The sequence below is a fragment of the Marmota monax genome, unplaced genomic scaffold (assembly GCF_021218885.2).
Source record: "Marmota monax isolate L192 unplaced genomic scaffold, Marmota_monax_Labrador192_F-V1.1 WCK01_AAM20220418_F8-fsc00107, whole genome shotgun sequence".
In the NCBI taxonomy this organism is placed as follows: domain Eukaryota; kingdom Metazoa; phylum Chordata; class Mammalia; order Rodentia; family Sciuridae; genus Marmota; species Marmota monax.
This window is the reverse complement of record NW_026693761.1, coordinates 2089073-2111904: the sequence shown is the minus strand read 5'-3', so window position 1 is coordinate 2111904 and position 22832 is coordinate 2089073. Positions and strand designations below refer to the sequence as shown.

General features: G+C 34.6%; 1 protein-coding gene across 1 annotated transcript in view; it reads left to right on the top strand.

Moving 5' to 3' along the window:
• The window catches only part of Tbx20 (T-box transcription factor 20), a 52043-nt gene that overhangs the window by 12595 nt on the left and 16616 nt on the right, over positions 1–22832 (top strand). The window contains exons 5-6 of the mRNA XM_046460653.2: positions 1033–1191; positions 10141–10217. Of these exons, the coding sequence (XP_046316609.1) occupies positions 1033–1191; positions 10141–10217 (236 nt within the window). The remainder of the gene's footprint in view (positions 1–1032; positions 1192–10140; positions 10218–22832) is intronic.

The following is a 22832-nucleotide window of genomic DNA, read 5'->3' as shown; positions in this document are numbered from 1 at the left end:
TATATTTTATTTAAAAGATAAATGAAAGATGTTGTCTCTTAGTTGCCTCATAACAGGGTATCTTTATTATTTCTAAGAATTTGTCAACTTTAATCAGCTATAGAATGGAAGATGGCCACCACTGTGATTCTGATTTAGCTTTCTTTCTTTTATCTTTTGGCTGGGCAGATACTGAGGAACTGAAACCTGGGGTACTCTACCACTGAGCTATATCCCTAGCCCTTTTTATTTTTATTTTGAAACAGGGTCTTGCTAAGTTGCCCAGGGTAGCCCTGAACTTACAGTTCTCCTGCCTTCCAAGTAGCTGGGATCAGAGGCATGCAGCACTGTGCTGGACTTCAGGTTTTATATTACACCTGGAAGTTTTGAATGGGGGAAGCTGTCGTAAATATGAACAGTAGAGTTCATATTTACTGAGCATTTCCTATTTCTGTGTGCTTTATCAGGGTTATGCTGTATGATCCTCATCAGAGCCCTATGAGGTTAGCCTTGTTTTTGCATTTGAGAAAACTAGAGGTTGGAGAGTTTTAAATCATTTGTTACCAAGATTAAAGAGCTGTAAAATGGAAGAATATAGGTTTCTAACATATGTCTGTCTTATACCATACCTCCTTTCTAAATTATTTTACTCTTGCCCCTATGAGTCATAACCTGGCCTCCTAGAATATGTAATTGTTTTTTATTTTAGAAAATTCAGACATACATTATTTTTGGCCTAATAAAAGTATTTAAAGACTTGATTTTTACCAAATGAATAGAACCTATCCTCCAGATGACCCACTCCCTCTCCCTCATCATTTTAGAAAGGACCTTTGAAGCAAACTGGGTTATTTGCAGTTATTTTGGTAAAATGTGATTCATAACAATGACTCTGCAGAAGTATGTGAAAATGATTTGCCTGGAATGGAAAGGATAGATCCTAATCTTAAAATTGAATTTGAAATTATAGATTTGATTTTTCTTGCTTTGCCTCACTATACTCTTTGGCTGGCTAAGTATGTAAAATTCAGTATTTTCTATCTCTTTTTGTAGATAATTTTGAATTCAATGCATAAGTACCAGCCACGGGTACACATCATTAAGAAGAAAGACCACACGGCCTCCTTGCTCAACTTGAAGTCTGAAGAATTCAGAACGTTCATCTTTCCTGAGACAGTTTTTACAGCAGTCACAGCCTACCAGAATCAGCTGGTGAGTGCACAGTGCACAATTTAGCTTCTGCAGAGGGTAAGGACTTAGGAAGCTTCAGTTGCCAGCCCTCATAATGGTTGTTTACTTAGGATAAAGCTACTGAATGGCAGCCCTAGGCCCTCTAGGGGTGTGATGAGTGGCTATATATGACATCATTTTACTTTCTAGAATCTTCAGATTCCAAGTCAGTTGTTCATTGCCCACTCTCTGCCCCAATCTGCCTTCTCAAATGTTCTTTTTTTTTAAGTATTTTTTTTAGTTATAGATGGACTTTTAAAAAAAATTTATATGTAGTGCAGTGCTGAAAATTGAACTCAGTGCCTCAGACATGCTACGCAACTTCTCTACCACTGGGCTATAACCCTAGCCCTACCTTCTCATATGATCTTTTCCAGAAGATTATCTGCTTCTTTTTCTCTACCTCCTGTCAACATGTACAACCCTGTCCTTGTTGCTCCATAAAATTTAAAAGTTTAGTTTCTCTGATTAATTAAACACACATCTTCTTGTCAACTGTCCAAACTGCTGATACTTCAGATATCTTGTGAGGTTGACTCAATTGTAATTTAGAATGATTCTAGTCAAATTATTTTAAATGTTTCTTTAAATAATAAACTGCAGTATGTAAACAGTTATGCATTTAATTAACATCAAGATATTTAATTTATATTCTTAATATTACATTTCAAATTTGTGCATTTTATTTGTCCAGAAAGTTTATTCCAACATAGTAAATATTTATCAAGGTCCCAGTAAGGGCCTAGCACTGTTAGATACATTTTCTTCTTTTGTGGTCGGCATGAGCTCAAAAGACTTACAGTAATAGTAACAATCTACAGGTGAGGAAGCTGAGGCGAAGAGGTAAGTGACTTCTGTAGTTCAGAAACACCAGAATTTGAATTCCTTTGGATATTCTTCAGTAAAAGGGGCTCAAGCTCTCAGTGTACTTCCCGGTTCAATTGTTCATAGCCTGGTTTTGTATCTTGCTTTTATTTGATTAGTTATGGGTAGTCAGGACAGTTGCTGTCCTCTTGTGGTATTCTTGAGCTTTAGTTTCTGAGGTACTGCCCGATAGATGGCTCAGAGTCTATCATAGGTTGACCAAGCAGAGGGAATATGGTATAGGCTCTTAGGAAAAGCAAGATAAAGCCTAGAGCCCAGGTAGCCCATTGCTCATGAAGGAATGGAAGCCCAGGAAAGGGATGTGGGCAAACTGCCAGAGTGGATATGTAATGCTTGAGGACCTACAATTCCTGTATGACTTTGAGTAGGCTTTATTTCACCACTGTGGCTGCCATTTTCCTTACTGATAAGCTGGGGCTAAGAACTAACCAGACCATCTTAGGAGACTGCCATGAAGATCCAGTGAAAGCAAACATGCCTTTGGATGGTGTCAGGCTGGACTATCTCAGGCATGTCAAAAGAGAATTTGTCATTGTTTGAATTTTAAATTTAGCGATGTCTTTTCTCAATGAGATAAATCAGGGCATAGTTGTTATCCTGTGAGTCATCTTATTGCAGAAACAAAACAAAGTATTTTACCTTTCACATTTTCTCCAAAATGACAACACAAGAAGAGAACCTTTCAGAGAATGCCCAAGCTAAAACAATGTGTACTGCCTGAAGTCCACAAAAGCCAAAAACCCTAATGCTTGTTGCCCTGAAAATCTGGAATTTTGAAACCAGTAATCCCATTTTTAATTGACTTGAAGGCACATGGAATGCAGATATCATAGATTCAGAAGAAGTTTGGGAAACATTCAATTCATTTTTATACTAACTGAATTTAAAACCTTGATAATATAAATATCAGATTTACAAAAATTTAAGACGCCCTGTTGATGTTTCAGAATGAAGTAAAAACTTGTCATATGGATATTTCAATACTTTTATCTGAATTCTTTGTAAAAAGGGCAAAGAGTTAGTAATTATTTTTAGTGAAAATTATAGAGACAGATCAAAAACTAAAGGAAGTTTATATATATAATGCATTAGATTTAGTTATAAATATGGGTAGGACTTCTCATAGTATACTGAAATAGGAGCATATTATATATAATAATACTTAATTTCAGTACTTACTATGCACAAAACACTGTTTGAAGGGTATTTTCTTTTTTAATTTTCACAGTGATATTATGAGATAGGAACAACAAAAGAGAAATCATCAAAAGAGAATTTTGAGGGCTGGGGATGTGGCTCATGTGGTAACATGCTCACCTGGCATGCACGGGGCACTGGATTTGACCCTCATCATCACATAAAAAATAAAAAATAAAAAAAATAAAGATGTTGTGTCCACCAAAAACTGAACAATAAATATTAAATATTCTCTCTCTCTTTTAAAAAAAGAGAATTTTAACAAATTTTTAAGCAAAATTTTTATTCTGCATTATACAGTTGTTAAAATCGAGGCAGAAGTTAAAAAAGCCACCCAGAGTGATCTTACTGCTCCCATCACAGATTTAAATCCAGGTGGTTACATTTGAGAATCATTGTCTTTAACCTTCTTTAATGTGTAGGTGCCTACTGTTCAGAACTCATCCTCTCTCTACTTTTGACCCTTATATGCTGAGACATCCTTTTTTTTTTTTTAAATAGGGTTTCATCTCTTTATGCTCTTTTTTTTTTCTCCTCCAAAAATACTCACTGCTCATCTGCTGTGTGAAGGGTTCCATTCACACTGCAAATTATTGAGTGTAACTAGAGGGTCACCATCCTCAACTGGAGGTCAGAAGATATACTAGTGTTAGCTGTATCTAATAGGAGCTACAGCTACATGCTTTAATGTCATATTATCTCATATAATTATTTTTCCACTAAACTTTTTACTTAGAAAATTTTCAAATAAGCAAGGAAAAATGTAGTGAATGTACCCTCCTTTTAGATTCAACAACTAACATTTTTCCAAATTTGCTTCATCTCTTCCTTCTCTCTCCTATTTGTATACATACTTTCCTCCTCCCTGAATTACTTGAAACTGAGATGCAACATCATGACATTTTATTACTAAAGACTTCTACAAGTGTATCCTGACAATAAGGATATTTTTATGACCATAATATCTTTATCAATTGATAAGAATTATTCATTAATGTTGTCTAATATTCAGTTCATTTAAAATTTTTAGGGTAGACCAATGTGGTTTTGGTAATTTTTTTCTCTCTCTCTTAACTAGGCTCTAACTCAAGTTCATAGTTTGGATTTATTATTTCAAATTTAGAAAAACCTTTCCACATTTTTTTTCTTAATCTATTTAATTCTGACAGTTATCCCTAAAGGAAGCCCTATGAGCATCATTTTGTAGATAAAAGAAACTGAGGTTCAGAGTGGTTAAGTCACTCGCCCAAGGCCACAAATTTGATAAACAACATGGTCCATCCTGAGGTTTTGATCTTCCAGGTTTTAATTCTTCCCTTTTGGTGGCATTATGGTGTTTTTCAAGGCTAAGGATATGACCACTGCCTGTGTCAAAGGTTTGAGAAGTGAGTTTGAAAATGTTACTAAGTTAAAATAGGTTAAGATACTAATTAATGCTGATTCCAACACTAATTGCTTCTCTTGCTAATGTTTTATTTCTAATTGATACTATAAATGGGCTTAAAATCCAGCCACAAGAAACCCACTATCCTTTATTGCATCGTAAAGTATAAAGATTAATATGATTAGTATGTCATTTCATTGCTGAATAACCCACAATGGAAGCATGTGAATTCAGAATTAACTTCCTCAGCAGACCCTTTTGTGCCTTAGTTTATTTCTGTGCATTTGCCTTTAAAACCACCATCTTTAGTATAAACCCTCGTATAAATGTGAAATTCAGTTAATAGTCCAAGACTTGATTTTATATACTGATAGGCCAGTTTTGCAAATGGTTTATAAATCTCAGAAGATGAATCAAAATTCCTAAAGCAGATGCTTAAAAACATGTGGAATGAATAAATCAGTTTGAGGGGTTTAGCATTTTCACTAGTTCTATGACAGTTTCTAAAGTTTTACTTAATTCTTTCTAGGTCTCTGTATATCAACAGCTTCTTAAGTGTTATGCTGTTTATGCACTGCTTTCCTTACAGTAAACATATACTAAAATAAGTGTATAAGATATAAACAAAGTAAATTTTAATATTTATGCTATACTGTGTATAGCATAAATATTAAAATTTTTTCATGAGTGAAGAACAAGGAGGTAAGAAAAAAGAGGAGAGGATTTGAAAGTTGATATTTAGGACCACTTTATATCTTGAATTTTGGATAAGACCATTATTTTTATTTCTATTCAAATCCAAATCAAAGTTTTCAGTAGAATTTGTGAAAAAAAAGCTTCTCATTTATTATGGATGGTGGTTTTATTTATAAGTAATGAAAATCAAATTTTTTTTTTTTTTTGCTACTCCTTTCTCCTTTCTTTGCAAGGGAATGATTGCATTTCTGTACATTATTAGATAAAAGCTAAATACATTACACTTTCAACAAACTGTTTTATAATTTAAAATTTAAAGGTCATGCATTGCTTTTGAGCAGGCAGATCATTGCCATAGAGTTGAAGTGTAGGTCAGGTTTCATTTTTAAATGCCTTTGGTCAGATCTTTTCCTGATAATTGGAGAAATGGTCTCTGAGGGCCAGTTTCACCTTGTCACTGGGAACCCCAGATTAGGTTCAGAGTCCGGTGATATCACTGGGAATCAGGACACTGCAAAAGCTTCCTTTTGACAAATGGTGGTGTCAAAAATCTGCCCTCCAATGATGCACATATTTATTTGCAGATAATATAGATGTTAAAAGAGTAAATTTTCTCCAAAAGAATTGTATTATGGATATTGTGGAAATTATACATGCAAAATAAAAATAGCAATGTATTTTGACCTGAATTAGTCATACATACTCTACACTGTAGGCGCTCTTAAGCAATTACAATTACCTTTATGTTCTTTTCACCAAGTAAGAAACATGGCTTTCTTTAAAAATTGATTTTGAACGATAAAGAAGCCATAGCCCTAGTTTCTCTGTAAGTGATGTTTCGTAGTTGATCCTTTTTTGATTCTTCTTTTTTTAATCTTTGACAAGGGTGATCTTGTCCCATGACGCAACTCAGGCTTCCTGTATTAGAGCATGAGTGAAATGATGTCCAGCTGCAGCCGGGACTATAGCTCAGCTCTTCTCTCTGACCAACTCTCAAGTGCACTGCTTTTTCAGTTTTCCCAAATTTCAGAAAGGGATGTAAAACTACACCACCTGAAGTGAATATCTTTCTGAATAACTACTGGCTTTTATTTAAATAGTGAGGAAGGAAATCTCTCTCTGATCTCTTACCATGTGGTTACCTAGAATGTTAGAATTTTACTATTTAAAAATCATTTTATCTTAAAAATTAGAAAATGAAATAAAATGCTTTTAAGTAAATTTACAGTTTTAGTTAGTCTGTAACTAGTAAAAGGATGAAATCATATTTCCGGCTGCTTGTTGTTGAAGTAAAGCTTAACATACATTTTGAGTCTATTAGTGTGGACACCCAGGTAAATTCAGAGTCTAGCTTTATTATAGTGAGTGGGATGGGCTCACTGAGAAGTTGAACCCAGGTCCCTGTGCTGCCAATTAATACTCCAGAAAAAAAATTTAAGGATGTAGTATCAACCAAGAGTTCCTATACAATTTTAATGATAATAGATTTTTTTCCCTCTAATATATAAAAGGAATTATGTTCTCCAGAATTAGACAAAGTGGTCCATAGAAAATGTAAACACCTGGTAATTGTCTCAAAGTCTTTTTTCTAATTAATACCCTAAAATTAAATCATTCTGTACCTAATTAGTAAATCTGAGTATATAAAACACCATATATAATTCTTGCAACTTTTCTAAAGTCTGTAATAATATCAAAATGTAGAAGAAAAAGTTACCATTGATAGTCCTGGATTATGAAAACTGGGTTTAAGAAATATTGAAGTAGAGAATTCTAATAATAAAAGAAAATTCAAAAAAATCTGAAAACTCACATTAAATTTAATTCAGTTCCTTGCTCAAAGCTGTGGCAGTAACATTAGATAAAGGAAGACAGTGGACAACACATTTTTAGAGTACATTTTCTATCTGGTGTTAGGGACTGAAGGTTTTAAGATCACTCCACACTCATCACATTCTGACACATTAATCTTTATTTTTGGAAATATGAACAAGACCAAATATATTTTGAAATCTTTTTTCAGGGACAAAGTATTTAGAAATTATAAAAGATAGATAATTCCTTCTGTCCTTTTAGTTTACACTGGGATTTAAAAAGCTTTCCATGGTTCACATTTAAGAACATCTGTAAAAGAATTTCTTACAATATGAGCTTTTCTATCTGATATATTATCTGCTATTATCTCTAGAAAATTTTAACCACTGGAAAATCCATTCATTTTTTTTTTTTTTTGCTTCTATAAACATGCTACTTGAAGGAAAGCTCACCTTTATTATTCTGTCCTGTTGTTTTGGCTTGAAATTTTCATCTGGGTTTGATTCACCCTTAAGGTGACTAACCATGCAGGGACACGGTGCCACCTTTCAGTTCAGTTAGCAGTGCATCTCTTTGCCTGCCAAGAGACCATGGGTTCTTTATTTATGAACTATTCAACATCTAGCACTGTATATGCAAAGTAACCCTCATCAAGTAGTTGTTGATGAATTATTGCAAAAATATTTTCATGAACTATAGAACACTTTAGAAATATAAAATATTTTAAATTATAATTGTTCAGTAGAAAGAGACATAGCTCTTGCCCTTGAGGATTTTAAAATCTTGTTGATACTTAGAATCGTAGAATACATTGATAGTGTGAGTATTAGGAGATATTTGTGATTTATTTCAAACAAATAAAAATTTTCTCCTTCCTGAAAAATCAACCTTCAAAAATAAAGTTCTAGTCCGCATGAACAAATGGCTGGAGCTGACAACTCTTTAGTAAATGTTAGTTATGTATGAGAAAAGGTTCTCTACTAGCTTTTGATGGCATGTTATAGAGGCAACCTCAGGTGACCTGTATATTATTTGTGTATATACTCTAAATAGATGTTGTTCTCCATTGTTGTCAGGTTGTTTATTTATCTTGCTTATTTTCTTCCCTATTTACCAATTCCATAACTAAGTAAGAAGGAAATTAGTTACTTTCTTTTGGTGCTCTACAGTGGATGTTCATGAACTAAAGATAAACATTTCTGAGAAACTTAAAGCCCTTAAAGGTTATTACCACAGACCCCATCTTGTGGCTTCCTAGTGTAATGGATAGAATAGAGCTGTCCATCTGGTGGGAATTGTGCAGGAGAGCTTCCATCTTTTTTTTTTTTTTAAATATTTTTGAGTTGTCAGTGGATCTTTTATTTATTTATATGCAATGCTGAGAATTGAACCCAGGGCCTCACACATGCCAAGCAAGTGCTCTACCACTGAGCTATGACTCCAGCCCCAAGAGCTTCCATTTTAAGGGAGGTGAAGAGCTTGTGTGCAGTTTTGCAAGTTTAGCTCACATTAAGAAAACTAGAAAAAAAAAACACATCTTTTTTAGTGAGAAAATAAATTATGTGTTGAGGATTTAAAGGTAACTGTGGATATACTTTAATTAGAAAAAGTTACACTTGGCAACATATTATTCCACACTCCCTATTCTAGTTGTTATTCCTTATTTTGAAGGAAAAGGACATTTTTCAATCCATGACTACCTTCCCTTTAAGAATATTTTGTATGTGTTTTCCTTCAAAGATTAACATGGAGTCTAATTTTGATGCTGGTGAACTGTGTCTCTCTTGGTAGGTTTCCTCTGTTCTAATTCAGTTACTGACCAGCTGCGTCTTGGTCCTTACACCTTTGTGCCTCAGTGGAACCATATATCAGAGGAGGGCATGGGTTCAATGCTCTCTGAGGTTCCTTTCAGCTCTGACAGCAATTTTCCATGTCAAGTATCTTTTAATTAGTATCTTTTAATTAATTAGTATTTCATCTATTTTTTGCTTCACAACCTAATGTATTTTTCATTGAAGACATGGTACATATGATTTAATGGATCTTTCTACTTTAATGTTAGTATTATAAGAATTATAAATACTGTTGGGTATGATGTCACATGCCTGTCTTTCCAATGGCCCAGGACACTGAGGTAGAAGGATTGCAAGTTTTCTCCTTATCTTCAACAGGAGAAACGTCAGCAACTTAGAGAGACCCCGCCTCAAAAATAAATCATAATGACTAGGGATGTAGCTCTGTGGTATAAGCACCCCTGGTTTCAATCTCCAGTACAAAAAAAAAATTATAAATTCTTTGGCATAGACATAGACTGAAGACTGCAACTCTTATTAGAAAGTATTGGTTTCCATATAAGCATAGAGTTCTATAAATAACTTTGTATGGAAGATAACAAAAAATGGACTAATTTGATTCTAATTTAGTCAAGTGGAAAGAGGGAGGGGGTAAACTTATATTCTGAAGACTTTATAACATGTATTTATGCTATGTAATTAATATAGTATTGAACATGAGGCTATTATTGGCCATTTAATTTTTTTATTTATTATGACATATGTACATGCTGATAGTATTAACAAAATCTGTTGCCAAATCAGAGTGAGTTTGCAGTTTTGCTTTTATTCCCCATTTCCCACCAAATGCTGGAATTGTACACAGCTTTCCCACTTAGGGAGTTGCCCCTTCTGCAGTTGAATTCTAGCCTTTCACTATTCTCTTAAATGATTCAAACTCCAGTTTATGTCTACACTTGCCTGCAAGGCCCTCAAATCTAATTATGTTTATCTTGGCCACGATCCATTCCTTCTGTGAACTTGTCTAACACTGAAACCCTGCTCACAATTTGAGAGACATTATGATATTCTTGGGGTGCTATGAAAAGTGAACAAACTTTCTGATTTTCCTTCCTTGAGCACAGAAATGAGATTATATTGTACCCATTCTTTTTTTTCCAGATAACCAAGCTGAAAATAGATAGCAATCCCTTTGCCAAAGGTTTCCGGGACTCCTCCAGGCTCACTGACATTGAGAGGTAATGAGAATTCTCTGTTTACTTTTTTGTCCAGATAAGATAAAGAGAAGAGTGAGTTTGTAAGAACACATGCCTTTCGACGCCAAGGAACCATAACCTTTCTGCATATAGTCTCCAGTTCTTTGCACCCTTTCCTTCCAGTTGTAAACCCCACAGATATTCAATTCTTAAATTTTGACAGCTGCTGCAACTGGATCTATCATGTGCTCAGTTTGAGTAAGGAGATGCTTTGGTTGGGGCACTCATTTCACTGTGAAAAATAGGACTTTGTTGTTATCAAAGTCTTAGTCCTTCTTGATAGTATTAAGTTTCATGTCTTGATGAGTGACAGTCTGCAGAAAAATGAAAACTTGATAGCCTTTTGCCTTCTGAAGTGGATGTATTTGCTAAAACCAAGAGTATAAGGTTAATTTGGAAGTCTGAAACAAGGAAATGTAATTTAATTTAAGGTTACATGATTTTACCTATAGAGTAGATGTCTTATCTTCAACAGGAGAAACGTCAGGTCTCAGGACCTGTATGAAGACAAGCAATAGTCATGTACCTATAACTTAGCTTACTTCTTCTCAATTAAAATGGTTCATGCAGTTTGAGACCATCTAGGTCATGGGTAATGACTATATCGAGATTCATAGTTTGCCCAATATGAATGTCAAAAAATATATTTCCTAAAGAAACTTCTAACCATATCAGTTATTTGTATTTCTTCAATACACTGTCTCTCTATATTTAATTTTTTTATGTGACTGATGTCTGTGTTGACAAGTTGAGTACCTTAGCTCCTAGCCCTTTGGTTTACTTGTGTCTCCATATCTTTGTGTGATTTCTTCACCAGCTCCTATACATTTCTACCACACTCTTTATTACCCACCACATAGCCACATCTGATCTCAGCACTTCTGCCCAACTTCTCTTGGCAACTCATATTAAGGGATAATGATTCCTGGTTCTTCTTGCACCTTCCCAAGTGGCAGAGCCATGGGGAAGTGGTTTGGATAGGGAGAAGAAACACAGAGACTCAGTTTGGAGGCAGAGGATCAAGCAGGACTGGCTGAACATTGGATTCAAACTGTGGGATTTGAATCAAAAAGAAAGATTAATTAGTTGGAGAGTTTCACAAGTGGTTGGGGGTGGTGAGGTCCAAGGGTAGGAAACTTGGGCTTATGGTTGCAAATCCACTGCAAAATGCAGAGAGAAGACAGGGGATAATTCTCCAGGTAGGTGAATAAGTCAGTGAGAATGTTGTAACCAGTGTGGGTAAGAAAGGAGTTTACTTACAAAGCCTTCTTTATTTAGGCATGACTTTTCCAATTCCTCCTTCTGAGGGCCAGAAACTCGGATGCAGATGAGTGTGTGCAGCTGGAATGATTTTAAGTGAATTTTTCTTCAGTTTTATTTGGGTTTCAAGTGTGAATACCAACAATGACTCAGTGGGGCAGTAGCAATGTGTTTCCATTGTGTACGGTCATATCTCCTGTCTCAGATCAGGGGGTAAGCATGATATATTGGGAGAAAACAGTCATGGGGTAGGGGTGCAGCTCTGCCTTTTCCTGGGAGAATGATCCTGAAAAAGTCACTGAATCAGAGTCTCTTTCCTTATCCAGAAAATGGACACAATAACCCTGCTTACTTTGAAGGTTTATTGGAGAATAAAGTAAGAGGACATTTATGGAATAAAATATAAAAATGCAAAATAATTGCAGGTTTCTCATTGTATTAGGTGGGCATTGCCTCTCACAGCTTGTCCACCATCTAAGGCTGCTTTTAATGGTCTCAATGAACTACTCCTAGAGTAAAAATAACCTTGTAGTCACACATGTGCTCATGAGATAGGCATACACAGTCTGACTGTCCTTTAGAGCAGCAGATTTGATAATACACGTGGCCACATTTTCCACTTATTGAATAAGCATCCTGATGTGAGAGCACTCACGTGTATGTGAAGCTAAGTAGTTTTCAATGGTCTGAGGGCCAAGAGAGCACTCTTACGTGACTAGCTGAAAGTTTGCAAGATGACCTAAGTAGTGTGAAATTGGCCAAGGTTTTGGATTTCATTTCCAGGTAGTTAAGTCTGAATTTTTCCTAAACAGCCTTTGGGGATGGGACAAATCAGATCAATTGATCTTTAGAGACCTACAGAAATTAAATTAGTCTGGAGTCAGTTACTGCACTAAACCATCTAGTAATTGAATTGCTTCTTGTAACTGATTGAAAACAGCCCCATCTGTAACAATATTGGGAGCTTTTCTTCATAAGAGATCTGAGAGAAAAACACATCTTTTTATGACATGATGACAGATATTGCACTTTTCTAACCTAATTGAATATGATGTTATGAATATGTGACCTTAATGATTTCAAGTTTCCTGTTCTAGATTTACAACTTACTGTGTAGGACATCCGAACAAAAATGCCTTTAGGATCTGATCTGTTTGTCTATACCTTGAAACTCTGTTATTATTCCTTTTGTAACTGCACTAGCTTGGTTACTTTTAAGGCATTAGGTTTTTCTAGCTTTAATTTTACTACATTGTGTTTGAATAGTGGAATGTCTCACTTCATGTATAATCTTACTTTTCAGGGACAATATCTTCCTCACTTGTAAAAGAAAACCAATCTTGTTATCAAAAATATAAAATATACCCACTATGGACAGCTAAGAAGCGGTCTAAAAAGCCCAAAGGGACATCTTAATGTAATCTAATTTCTAGTTATTTAGATCAGAAAAAGAATTACCTACTGGTTCCATATGATAAATAACTACAGACAGTCTGCCAGTTGGCATTTTCTTTTTTGCTTTAGGCAGGGGGTACATTGTGCACTACACAAAGGCACAGTATTCCACCTGAGAAAGGAAAAATATCTGGGAATTTTTAAGAAAATGATTTCTTCAGAAATGTTTCTTTTATTAATTTTTCCCTTTTACCAAAAGAGCTCATGCTCATTGCAAAAAACAAACAAACAAACAAACAAAAAACCTAGAAAATAATGACAAGGAAGAAAAAGCATAAAAATAATGAGAATCCCATTCAATAAGAAATAACCACTGGCAAACCCTGTTATCTGTTCATTCTTCCAAGTGCTGCTCTCTGCATGTTCAGAACATTATTTCCTTTAAAATTTGTCATGCTGCACAAACTATTTTAACTCTCTATTTACCTAATAATCTATACCTATGCCACACTTTTTAATGGCTGCCTATGTTTTCATTATGTACCATTATTTGTTTGACTAATCCAATGTGTTGGCTACTTAAGTTCCTTATTTTTTTGCCATTACAAGTATGTCAGGAGGAAAATGTTTTTTTTAAAATACATATTCTTAATTATGACTCACATAATTTTTGTGGGTAGGACAAATGCTCACAAGTAAAAATGCTGGGTCATGGCTTATACTTTCTTTTCTTTTTATTGTAGTGCTATTTTTAATGTTAAAAATTGGGGGGTAAGAACCTAAATGTTCAATAGCATAATAATGGTTTTTAATGAACTTTATAATCATGGAAATTTTAAAAATAGTGGTAAAATATACATAAAAAAACAAAATTTACCATTTAACAGTTTTTAACTGTGCCATTCCATGACATTAATTATGTTCATGATGTTAGGCTGCCATCACCTCTATCCATTTCCAGAATGTTTTTACCATTTCATCCAAATAGACACTCTGTACCTATTAAAATAACTCCCCATTCGTTTTACCTCCAACACTTAGTAATTTCCACTCCACTTTCTGTCTCTGTGAATTTGCCTGGGGTAGGTACCTCATATAAGTGGAAAGATACACATGTTTTCAGTCAGTTCATAAGTACTACCAAGCTTCCTTTCAGAAAGACTGTATTAACTGCCCACTACCCTGCACTCTTGTCAAACATGATCATCATCTTTTAATCTTTGCCAGTATGATAGGTGAAAATTTGTGTTTTCTTTTGGAAATTGGCCCATTTATTTCTTGAGCTCAGTTTTTTTTTTTCCTTTTTGATTGCTCACCTTCTTCTCTTATTTATCTGTATAAGGTATTTATGTATCAAGAGTGTACATATTTATTGTTCCTATATGTTGGAATCATTTTACCAGTTTGAAAAGTTATATTTTTGAGAAATAAAAGATTTTATTACAAAATTTATCATTCTCTTTATGATTTTTGCCCTAGGAAGACTTTCTTCACTCCAAAATTACATGAATATTCAACTGTAGATTTTCTATCACTTTATTCTTTTTTAATTTTCCACTTAAATCTTTAATTCATGTGTTATTTATTTTGGTATAAGATATAAAATAGACATATTACCTGATTTATTTTTTAACAAGTAGCCCTAATATCATATATTTACTAATATATTTATTTCCTACTTATTTATAATTCTCCCTTCATGAATTCCAGATTCTTATCTGTATTTTTTAGTTTATTTATTAAAATGGCATTATTACACTGTTATAATTTTCATAAATTGATAGCAGTTGATGATACCTAAATATCTGAGATTTCAAATCTGTTCTTTTTACTTGTCATTTTTTAGATCTTCTTTATCTTCTTATGTTTATGCTTCTAGTATTTAGAATCATTTTGTTAAGTCCTCTAAAAAATCTTGGAACTTTGACTTTAGATATTGAGACTTCCATTTTAGAAGTATGTCAAATATTTGTTCTTCCATTGTAATCTCCTCCTATGTTCTAAGAAGTTTTGGCATTTTCAAGTTTGTAAGTCTTGTATGTGTTTTCCTAGGCACATACTTGTCCAATACAATAGCTATTGGCCATAGGTAGCTGGTGAGTACTTAAAATAATCCATATTGAGATGTGCTTTAGATGTAAAACATAAACAAAAAACTATGGCCCAAGGGAACAATCCTCTTTCCCCCCATTCAAAATAAAAATAAAAATAAAATAAAACAAATCTGGACTAGATTTTTAAGACTCAGTATAAAAATAAGAATGAAAAGTTCTCATGAACAGTTTTAAAATACTGATTAGATACTGAAGGATATCTTGATTTGGTTAAATAAAATATGTTTTTTATGTTTAATGTGGAAACTAGACTATTTCAGAATTAGTTATGTGGTTCACATTACATTTCTATTGCAAAATACTAGAGTTTTTGTAGGGGCACAGGTTGCTTTTGTAAATAAAATTTTAAATTAGAAATCTGCCTAATTTAATCTATAAAAACTATTACTTTCCCTGTCTTTAGCATTCTTCCGTTTACAGAACAAAAAATTAGTTTTAATAAATTTCCATTTTAGTCTGTTTTTTAGATTGCTGTGTCATTTGGAAAAACAATGATTTTTCTCTGTTCTAATAGTTACACATTATCTTTTTCTTATGACAGTGACTAAAATTTCCAAGATAGTACAGAAAAATAAAAATAATTGGCATTTTTTCTTCTTTTTTGTGATTTATCTAATAATGCTTGTAGTGTAGATAGTTTTTGATGGCTTTCAGTTTCAGATGATATAAATGCAGTACCCATCTATGCCTGAATTAAGAATCTTTTGCTAACTTAATTTCAATTGAATTTATATTTAATGCTTTTTAACATCTATTGAGTTGATCTTAGTTATTTTTCTATTTTCACATAACAATTTGATTAACTGTAGTCATATTGTCTAGGTTGAACCATCCTTATATTCCTGCAATAAATCCTACCTGAATTCTATGTTATTCCTGTAATATATTGCTAAATTGAACTAAATTGAAGTTGGACCCAATACCTTTATTTCACTTATTTATTTTTATGTGGTGCTGAGGATAGAACCCAGGGTCTCACATGTGCGAGGTGAGCGCTCTACCGCTGAGCCACAACCCCAGCCCATTTTTAATGGACTTTTGTTATCAATCTTCATAACAGAGATATGACTTTGTTTTTCCTTCTATCAGTTTTGGGTGACAGGTTTCTGCTTGTTTGTTCATATGAAATGAAATATTTTCCTTTTAATTTTTTTTGGATTAGTTTAAATAGCAAAGAAGTAACCATTTACCTGAAGAGTTTATCGATCTGGTCCACAAATCCATCTGGATGCAGTATTCTTTGGAGGGAATACTTCTTTAATAGTGTTCTCAGTTTGTTCCAAATTCACAAATATAAATTGACTTCTGTCCCATTTAGTGTTGTTTGCCTCGTATTCTACTTTGTCTAATCTACATTTCTACCCTTTAAAAATTTTTGCTCTGTTTGCCTGTTGATTTTTAAAAATATTCCCCTCTTGTATCAACATAGAAATATCCTGACATTACTTTCATTAAGACATAAACAACCCTCTCTTGATTCATTTGCCTTTCTCAGTTTTCTGCTCCTTCTTAGAGTAAAGCTTCCTAGGAAGTTGTATTTCCTTCTCCAATCCCTTGCTTTCCTTTCTGTTGCTCTGCCTTTTAGATTTGCACTGCCAGTATCCCCCAGCCCATCTTTTCCAGGTCACCAGCGAACTCACCATTGCCAAAACCAGTGACCAGGCCCATTCCAGTCTTCATCCTACCTGCCTGTCAGCAGCAGCATTGAGAACAGTTGTTGATTCCCTCCCTTGGCTCCCAAGACCTCTCTTCACTCTTTTGGCCAAGACTCCTCACTCTTCTGGGTTTTGGGATTTTTTTGGGGGGCAGGTACCAGGGATTGAACTAAGGGGCACTCAACCACTGAGTCACATCCCCAGTCCTATTTTGTATTTTATTTAGAGACAGGGTCTCACTGAGTTGCTTAGTGCCTCACCATTGCTGAGGCTGGCTTTGAACTCAGGATCCTCCTGCCTCAGCCTACTGAGCTGCTGGGATTACAGTCATGTGCTACCATGCCTGGATAAAGCTTTATCCTTTTAATTATAATAACAACAGTAAGAGCAAACACTCCATATTTGCTATGTGTCAGGCAGTGAGTTATATACTTGGTGCATTTTATTTTAGTTATTTTTGAAAACAGTCACATAACAAGGAAACTATTATCGTTCTTATTTTACAGGTGATACACCTGAAGCTGAGAATGTAACACTTTGTCCACATTCACATGATTAGTACAAAAATCATGTGAACCCAATTTAGTTTGTTAGAAACCAAAGTCCTTTCTCTAATGTTCATTATATTTCTTTCAAATAATTATTAACATCCTTAAATTCTAAAAGAACCTTAAAATTCTAGAAGAAAGTAATATAAAGTTGGTATTTCTCTTTTTTTTTTTTGGCCAAGAATGAATTTATTCATTTATACGTTTTCTTGTCTGACAAAATAGGAACTACACATACTACCTCTTTCTCAACCACTAATTTTTGTTTAAATAATCTTAAACTTAAAATACAGACTTTTATTCCCATATTTTTTATAGTCTTTCTCAGATTTTTCCTTAATGTTCATAGAAGGATTGCAACACATTAATTACAATCATTTTAAATTTAATGCAAGCCACTCATTTTGTTGCTTATTGCTCATTTCTTCTATACTTTCTTGAATCACTGGAATTGCATTGTGACTTTATTCTCAGTGTTGAGTAAACATTGGTAATTGGCTGAGGAAGGTCATGCTGGACTTCCTCATGTGTTCTTGTTTTTTCTTTGCAGGAAACTTGCCTGTTTCCTGTCTGTACAAAATATTTCTAGAATGTTTTCTTTATCTTTGAAATTCATAAATTGTATCAATATCTGTCCTGTTGTAGGTTTTTTTCATTAGTGTTTAAAAATTATTTAAGCTTTCCCTTTAACAACTCAAGTTTTAATTGAACTCAGGAAGATTTACTTCCTGTTTTTCTTTTTCTTTCTCCTCCCCTTCTTCCTTCTATTTCTCCTAGCTTCCAATTGGTCTGCTCTACTCAGATCTTCTAAAACTCCTGTCATGGAACATATGTTGCATCTCCTGAATCTATTACCTATTTATATATTTAACTTTTTACTCTGAATTTTTGGAGAACTTCTTGTATCAGTTTTCCAATTTGTTTATTCTCTTTTTTTGCAGCATCCAATATTCTGATTATTGTCTTTATGTGTTCCTACAAAATGCTGTTTTATTGTTTCCAGAAAATTTGTACAAGTTCAAAATGTTTCCCTTTCATGGCTCCTAGTTCCTGTTTTATTAATATAGTCTTCTTAACTCTCACTGAAAATTTGAGAACACAAGTTAGATTTTTAAAACCATGTCTTCCTGTTTCTTGCAATAAATCTGTTACAGGGGGAATAATTTATTTTGCTTTATCAAATAACTCTTCTCCTTTTGAATTGCTGAATGGTTTGTAATGTCCAATTTTTTTTCTGTAGTTGATCTATAGAATGCAATATCTGTTTAATATTAGAAACTAAGGTTAATTCTGAATGTTAGTGTGTGGTGCTATGTCAGATCTTCCAAATGCAGACTGAAGAAAGGGGAGTAAATTTACTGTCATTTTACCAATATGGAAACACAGTATTTCTGTGTAGATTAGAGAGCTGTTGCAGTTAAGGGGAAGCAGCCTCTGAAAAGGGAGCATTATCTTTGCAATGCTATCTACCTTGGCTGCTAGAAACCAGCCAAGTGACCCATGCCTCCTCCAGAGATGTTCACACTCATGGCTTCACACTCTTGGGTTAACCAAATGCATTGTGAGCTAATTCTGTCCCTCTGGACTCCAGAAGTATGAGAATCTGCTCCCTATCAAGTACACAAAGATTTGCCTTCATCTTAACATCCATTGCTCCAAAGCTCAGAAGCCTTCTCATTTACTTCCCTCAGATATTTTTCTTCTTTGCACATGGACAGATGGCAAGCTGGTGAATACCTCCCTCATTCCTCTCCTGTTTGTGGGTGAAATATCTAATGACGAGTTTGGCACCATACCTCATTTGGGGGGTTTCTCTTGTTTTCTTGGTCATATCAGTGGAGCAGGAAATTAAATATATGTTTATATCACCCCATTGGTTTGGAATTCATACTGAGAATCTCTGTAAAAGTGATTTTAAAAACCCCTTACATTGAATAAAACTTTCAAAACATGAAATTTGGACAAAAGCTCAGTGGGCTTTTTTTTTTTCCCCTCAGAATTCACTGTTGGTTTAGATGAGGAAGGAGACTTTAAGAAATCAAGTTGAAAATCTAATTTCTAGGAATTTATAGAATTTTTATCTACATCAAGGCAGTGAGTTGCAAGCATGTTGGCAGATTTGCTGAAGAGGTACCCAGTTTGCAGATAATTTATGGGGCTTTCATAATGACTTACAGTGCCAGAAATTATTGTGTAGTCCCATCATAGATCTAGGCCAGTTTGTATTTTCTCATGCAGAAGATTTTCCTTAGGAGTACTACATGGTCAGCAGAGCCTACATCTAATCAGTTAAACAACCTTGAGCAAGAGATGGCTAATGATAGCACACAAACTAAGAATGGCTTCTCACATTTTTAAATGGCTGAAAAACTTTTAAAGTAATATGTCCTGACATGAAAAAATAATAGGAGAGTAAATACTTTTGTCTATTAATAAAGTTTTATTGGAACATAGTCAATATAGTTTATATATTGAATGTGTTTGCCATCCTGCTATAAGAGCTGAGTATGTGTGACAGAGACCACATGGCTTGCAAAGCTCAACGTTTTTACTGTCTGGCTCATAACAGAAAAAGTTTGCTGATCTATCTTTGCTTAGAGTCTTAAGGGGCTGTGGAATATTGGCAGCAAGGAAACCTACTATAAAATTTTACATCTTTAGGGTGATTTTTCCTCTTTTTCTGTAACTAAAATGGAGAATCCTAACCTCATTGTGAGACCCACATGGTGACACTACTTTGACAAAGCTGGAGATATCTGATCTCTGCTAATACATGTCCTGCCTGTCTCTACAGAGGTAGTGGAGACGTGTTATTAGGGTTGTTTTCGCACTGGTAGTTGAAGCCAGAAGAAAGATGACAGAGTGGGAAAATGTAATAGCTTAGAGACACACACTTTTCAATGATTCCCTAGAGATCTCAGTTATCTGTGTAACTTTTGTCCATCTTCTAAACTTGTGCCTCAGTTATTGTGAGTAACTGAAAACCAGGTTATGCTATGGTTTGAAGGCTGTAAGTTGAAGCTTAATCTCCATGGGGTGGTGGGGATGGCAACTTTATGAGATGATTAGATCACCAGAGATGAGCACTTTACTTAGGGGAGTGAGTCCTTACTCTAGAGGGACTAGACTGCTCACTTTGAGAATGCCTCCTTCATCTTGCTAGCTTGCCTTCTCTCTATCCATGTGACCTCTCTCTCCTTTGCACACACCATCATCATTGTCACACATGATGTCACATGATGCTATCCACCATGTTATGACACAGCACCAGGTTCTTGACAGATGGGGTCAACACCCAATCTTGGACTTTCAGCCTCCAAAACTGCAAGTTAAGTAAATCTCTTTTCTTTATAAAGTACTCAGTCGCATATATTTTTGGGATGGTAGTACAAAACAAACTAAGGTTGTAATTTTTTTCTCTTTTGGAGTACTAGAACCTTGCAGTCTTTAGACAATTAGTATTAAAGAAGTTAGGAAAAAATAAAAAATAAAGTAAGAGTTAGTAGGTGTTAAAAAGATTACTAGAATATCAGCTTGTTAAAGGATTGGAAAATACCTTCTTTTTCTTTTGCTTTTATTGTCTATGCAAATGGTAGGGTTTTCAGGGGACATTATTGGGGCATTATTTCAGGGCCTCTATTTCTTTTACACACAGACTTTCTGAAACAACAGAAAGAGGGTAGAAGTAATTCTCTGAATATCACTTTTTCTCTTCTTTGTACTTTCTTAGAATGAGGGGTCCTTTGAAGACACCTTGAGACTCTGCCTACACTAAATTATAGGGAGCTTCCCAGTGGAATCCTTTTTACATTGTCAAAAGCTCTGCTGATGACTTTGGAGGTGGAGAGAAGGAAATTCACAGTGAAATGAAGGGTGAGGATTATGTAGATTTCCTTTCTCTCATCCAGTACTCCTCTGGCACTTGAGCCAGCTCAGTGGACTGGGAGATCTGAATGGGCTCCATAGTCTGTCTGTCCTATAGAAGAGGCATTTCTTTTAAAATCCTCGTCTGCCTTGGAATTCTGGACATGTTAGTCACATTTTGATCCAGAATGAGACTTTCTGCAGTGCAGTTTTGTGCACCTAGTTCCTCTCTCCTCTGTGTAGGATGTCTGCTTGTCTGGGCTTTCTTCCAAGCCTTCTGTCTAGCTCAGAAAAGAGAGAACTCTGCCACTGTCACGAACCAATTAGTTCAACCTGATGGTTGTTACCCAAGTAATGAACAAAATAAGTTCTCATTATCACTCTTAAAGAAAATCAGAATAGATTTGGGCCAAGGAGAAGATTATTTATATTAATTTTCTGAGGAGGGGAAATGATACTGGCTCAGAAAAATACCTATTAAGCTTAAGCCTAGTGAATAACAAACTATTATGGCTCATAAATTAGCTAATTCCCTTAATCTTTCATAAATCCCAACTATATTTGGGTATTATGGAGACTTTTACAAAGTAGATCATGAAATCTCTGTAATAAAGTAGAAGTGAAATGTCATTTGCATTTGTTATTTAAATGTCATAAATGTCATTTTATGTAAATATACATAAAAAATCCATCAAACAAGCCTGAATAAAGGGAAACACTACAGAAGAAGCAAGCTACTTGAAAGAAATACTAAAGATAGGAAATGGCAAAAGTTAATGCCATTTTTTTTTTGTACCTTAGACCGTACACCTTCTCCTGCTGACCTGCAGTGCTCTCCTGGGACCTACACTCTGTTATAAGGAGCCATGGAGCAGATTAGGGCTTCTGAGATGGGGAGAACAGAGGACATCTATGTCACCTCTGCTTAGAGGGAGGGAACCCAGCAGCATACTGTTACTTGGATGTGTCTTAGTAACTAAGGCTGCTTTAACAAAAGCCATAAGTAGTGTGGATTATAAGTAACTAACATCTGTTTCTCATGGTTCTAGAGGCTGGGAAGTCCATGATCAAGGTGCTGGCAAATTTGTTGTATGGTTCATCTCCCTCTCTGCTTTATAGATGGTGCCTTCTTGGTGGAAGCAAACAAGCTCCTTCAGGTCTCTTTTATAAGGGTACCAATCCTCATACATGAGGGCTCCACCCTCATGACCTAGTCCTTCCAGCATCCCACCTCTTAATATTATTATCACATTGGGGATTAGATTTCAGATTCAAACTTTGATGGGACATAGATATTTAGACCATAGTAGATATCAGAACCAAGAGACAAAAATCAAGGAGTTTAAAATTGAATTTTATCTCTGTGACTACTGAATAGCATATTATAATATCTAATCTTGTCGAAATGAAAATAGCTTTTTTTCTTAATTATTGGTGTGTGATTTACTCTTTCTTAAATATGGATTAAAAAGTAAGAAATTAGTTTTCAACTTTATTATGTGTACAAAGGTATGCCCTGGTGTTTTGCTTTTAAATTTTCAGAAAAGAACTTAATAGGAAGTGTTTATTTTGACATTAGAATTAAATTTAGTAGTTTATCATGTTATCCCTGTCAGTATACCAATGATGCAACCAGGGTCCAGACAAAAAGTGATTTGCCTATAGTCAGCCACACAAAACCTGGGTTAGCACTCAGGTTTCTTTTCAACTAACACTTGAATTTTCTAAACTAACTACTTTAAAATTTTTGTTTTTCTTTAT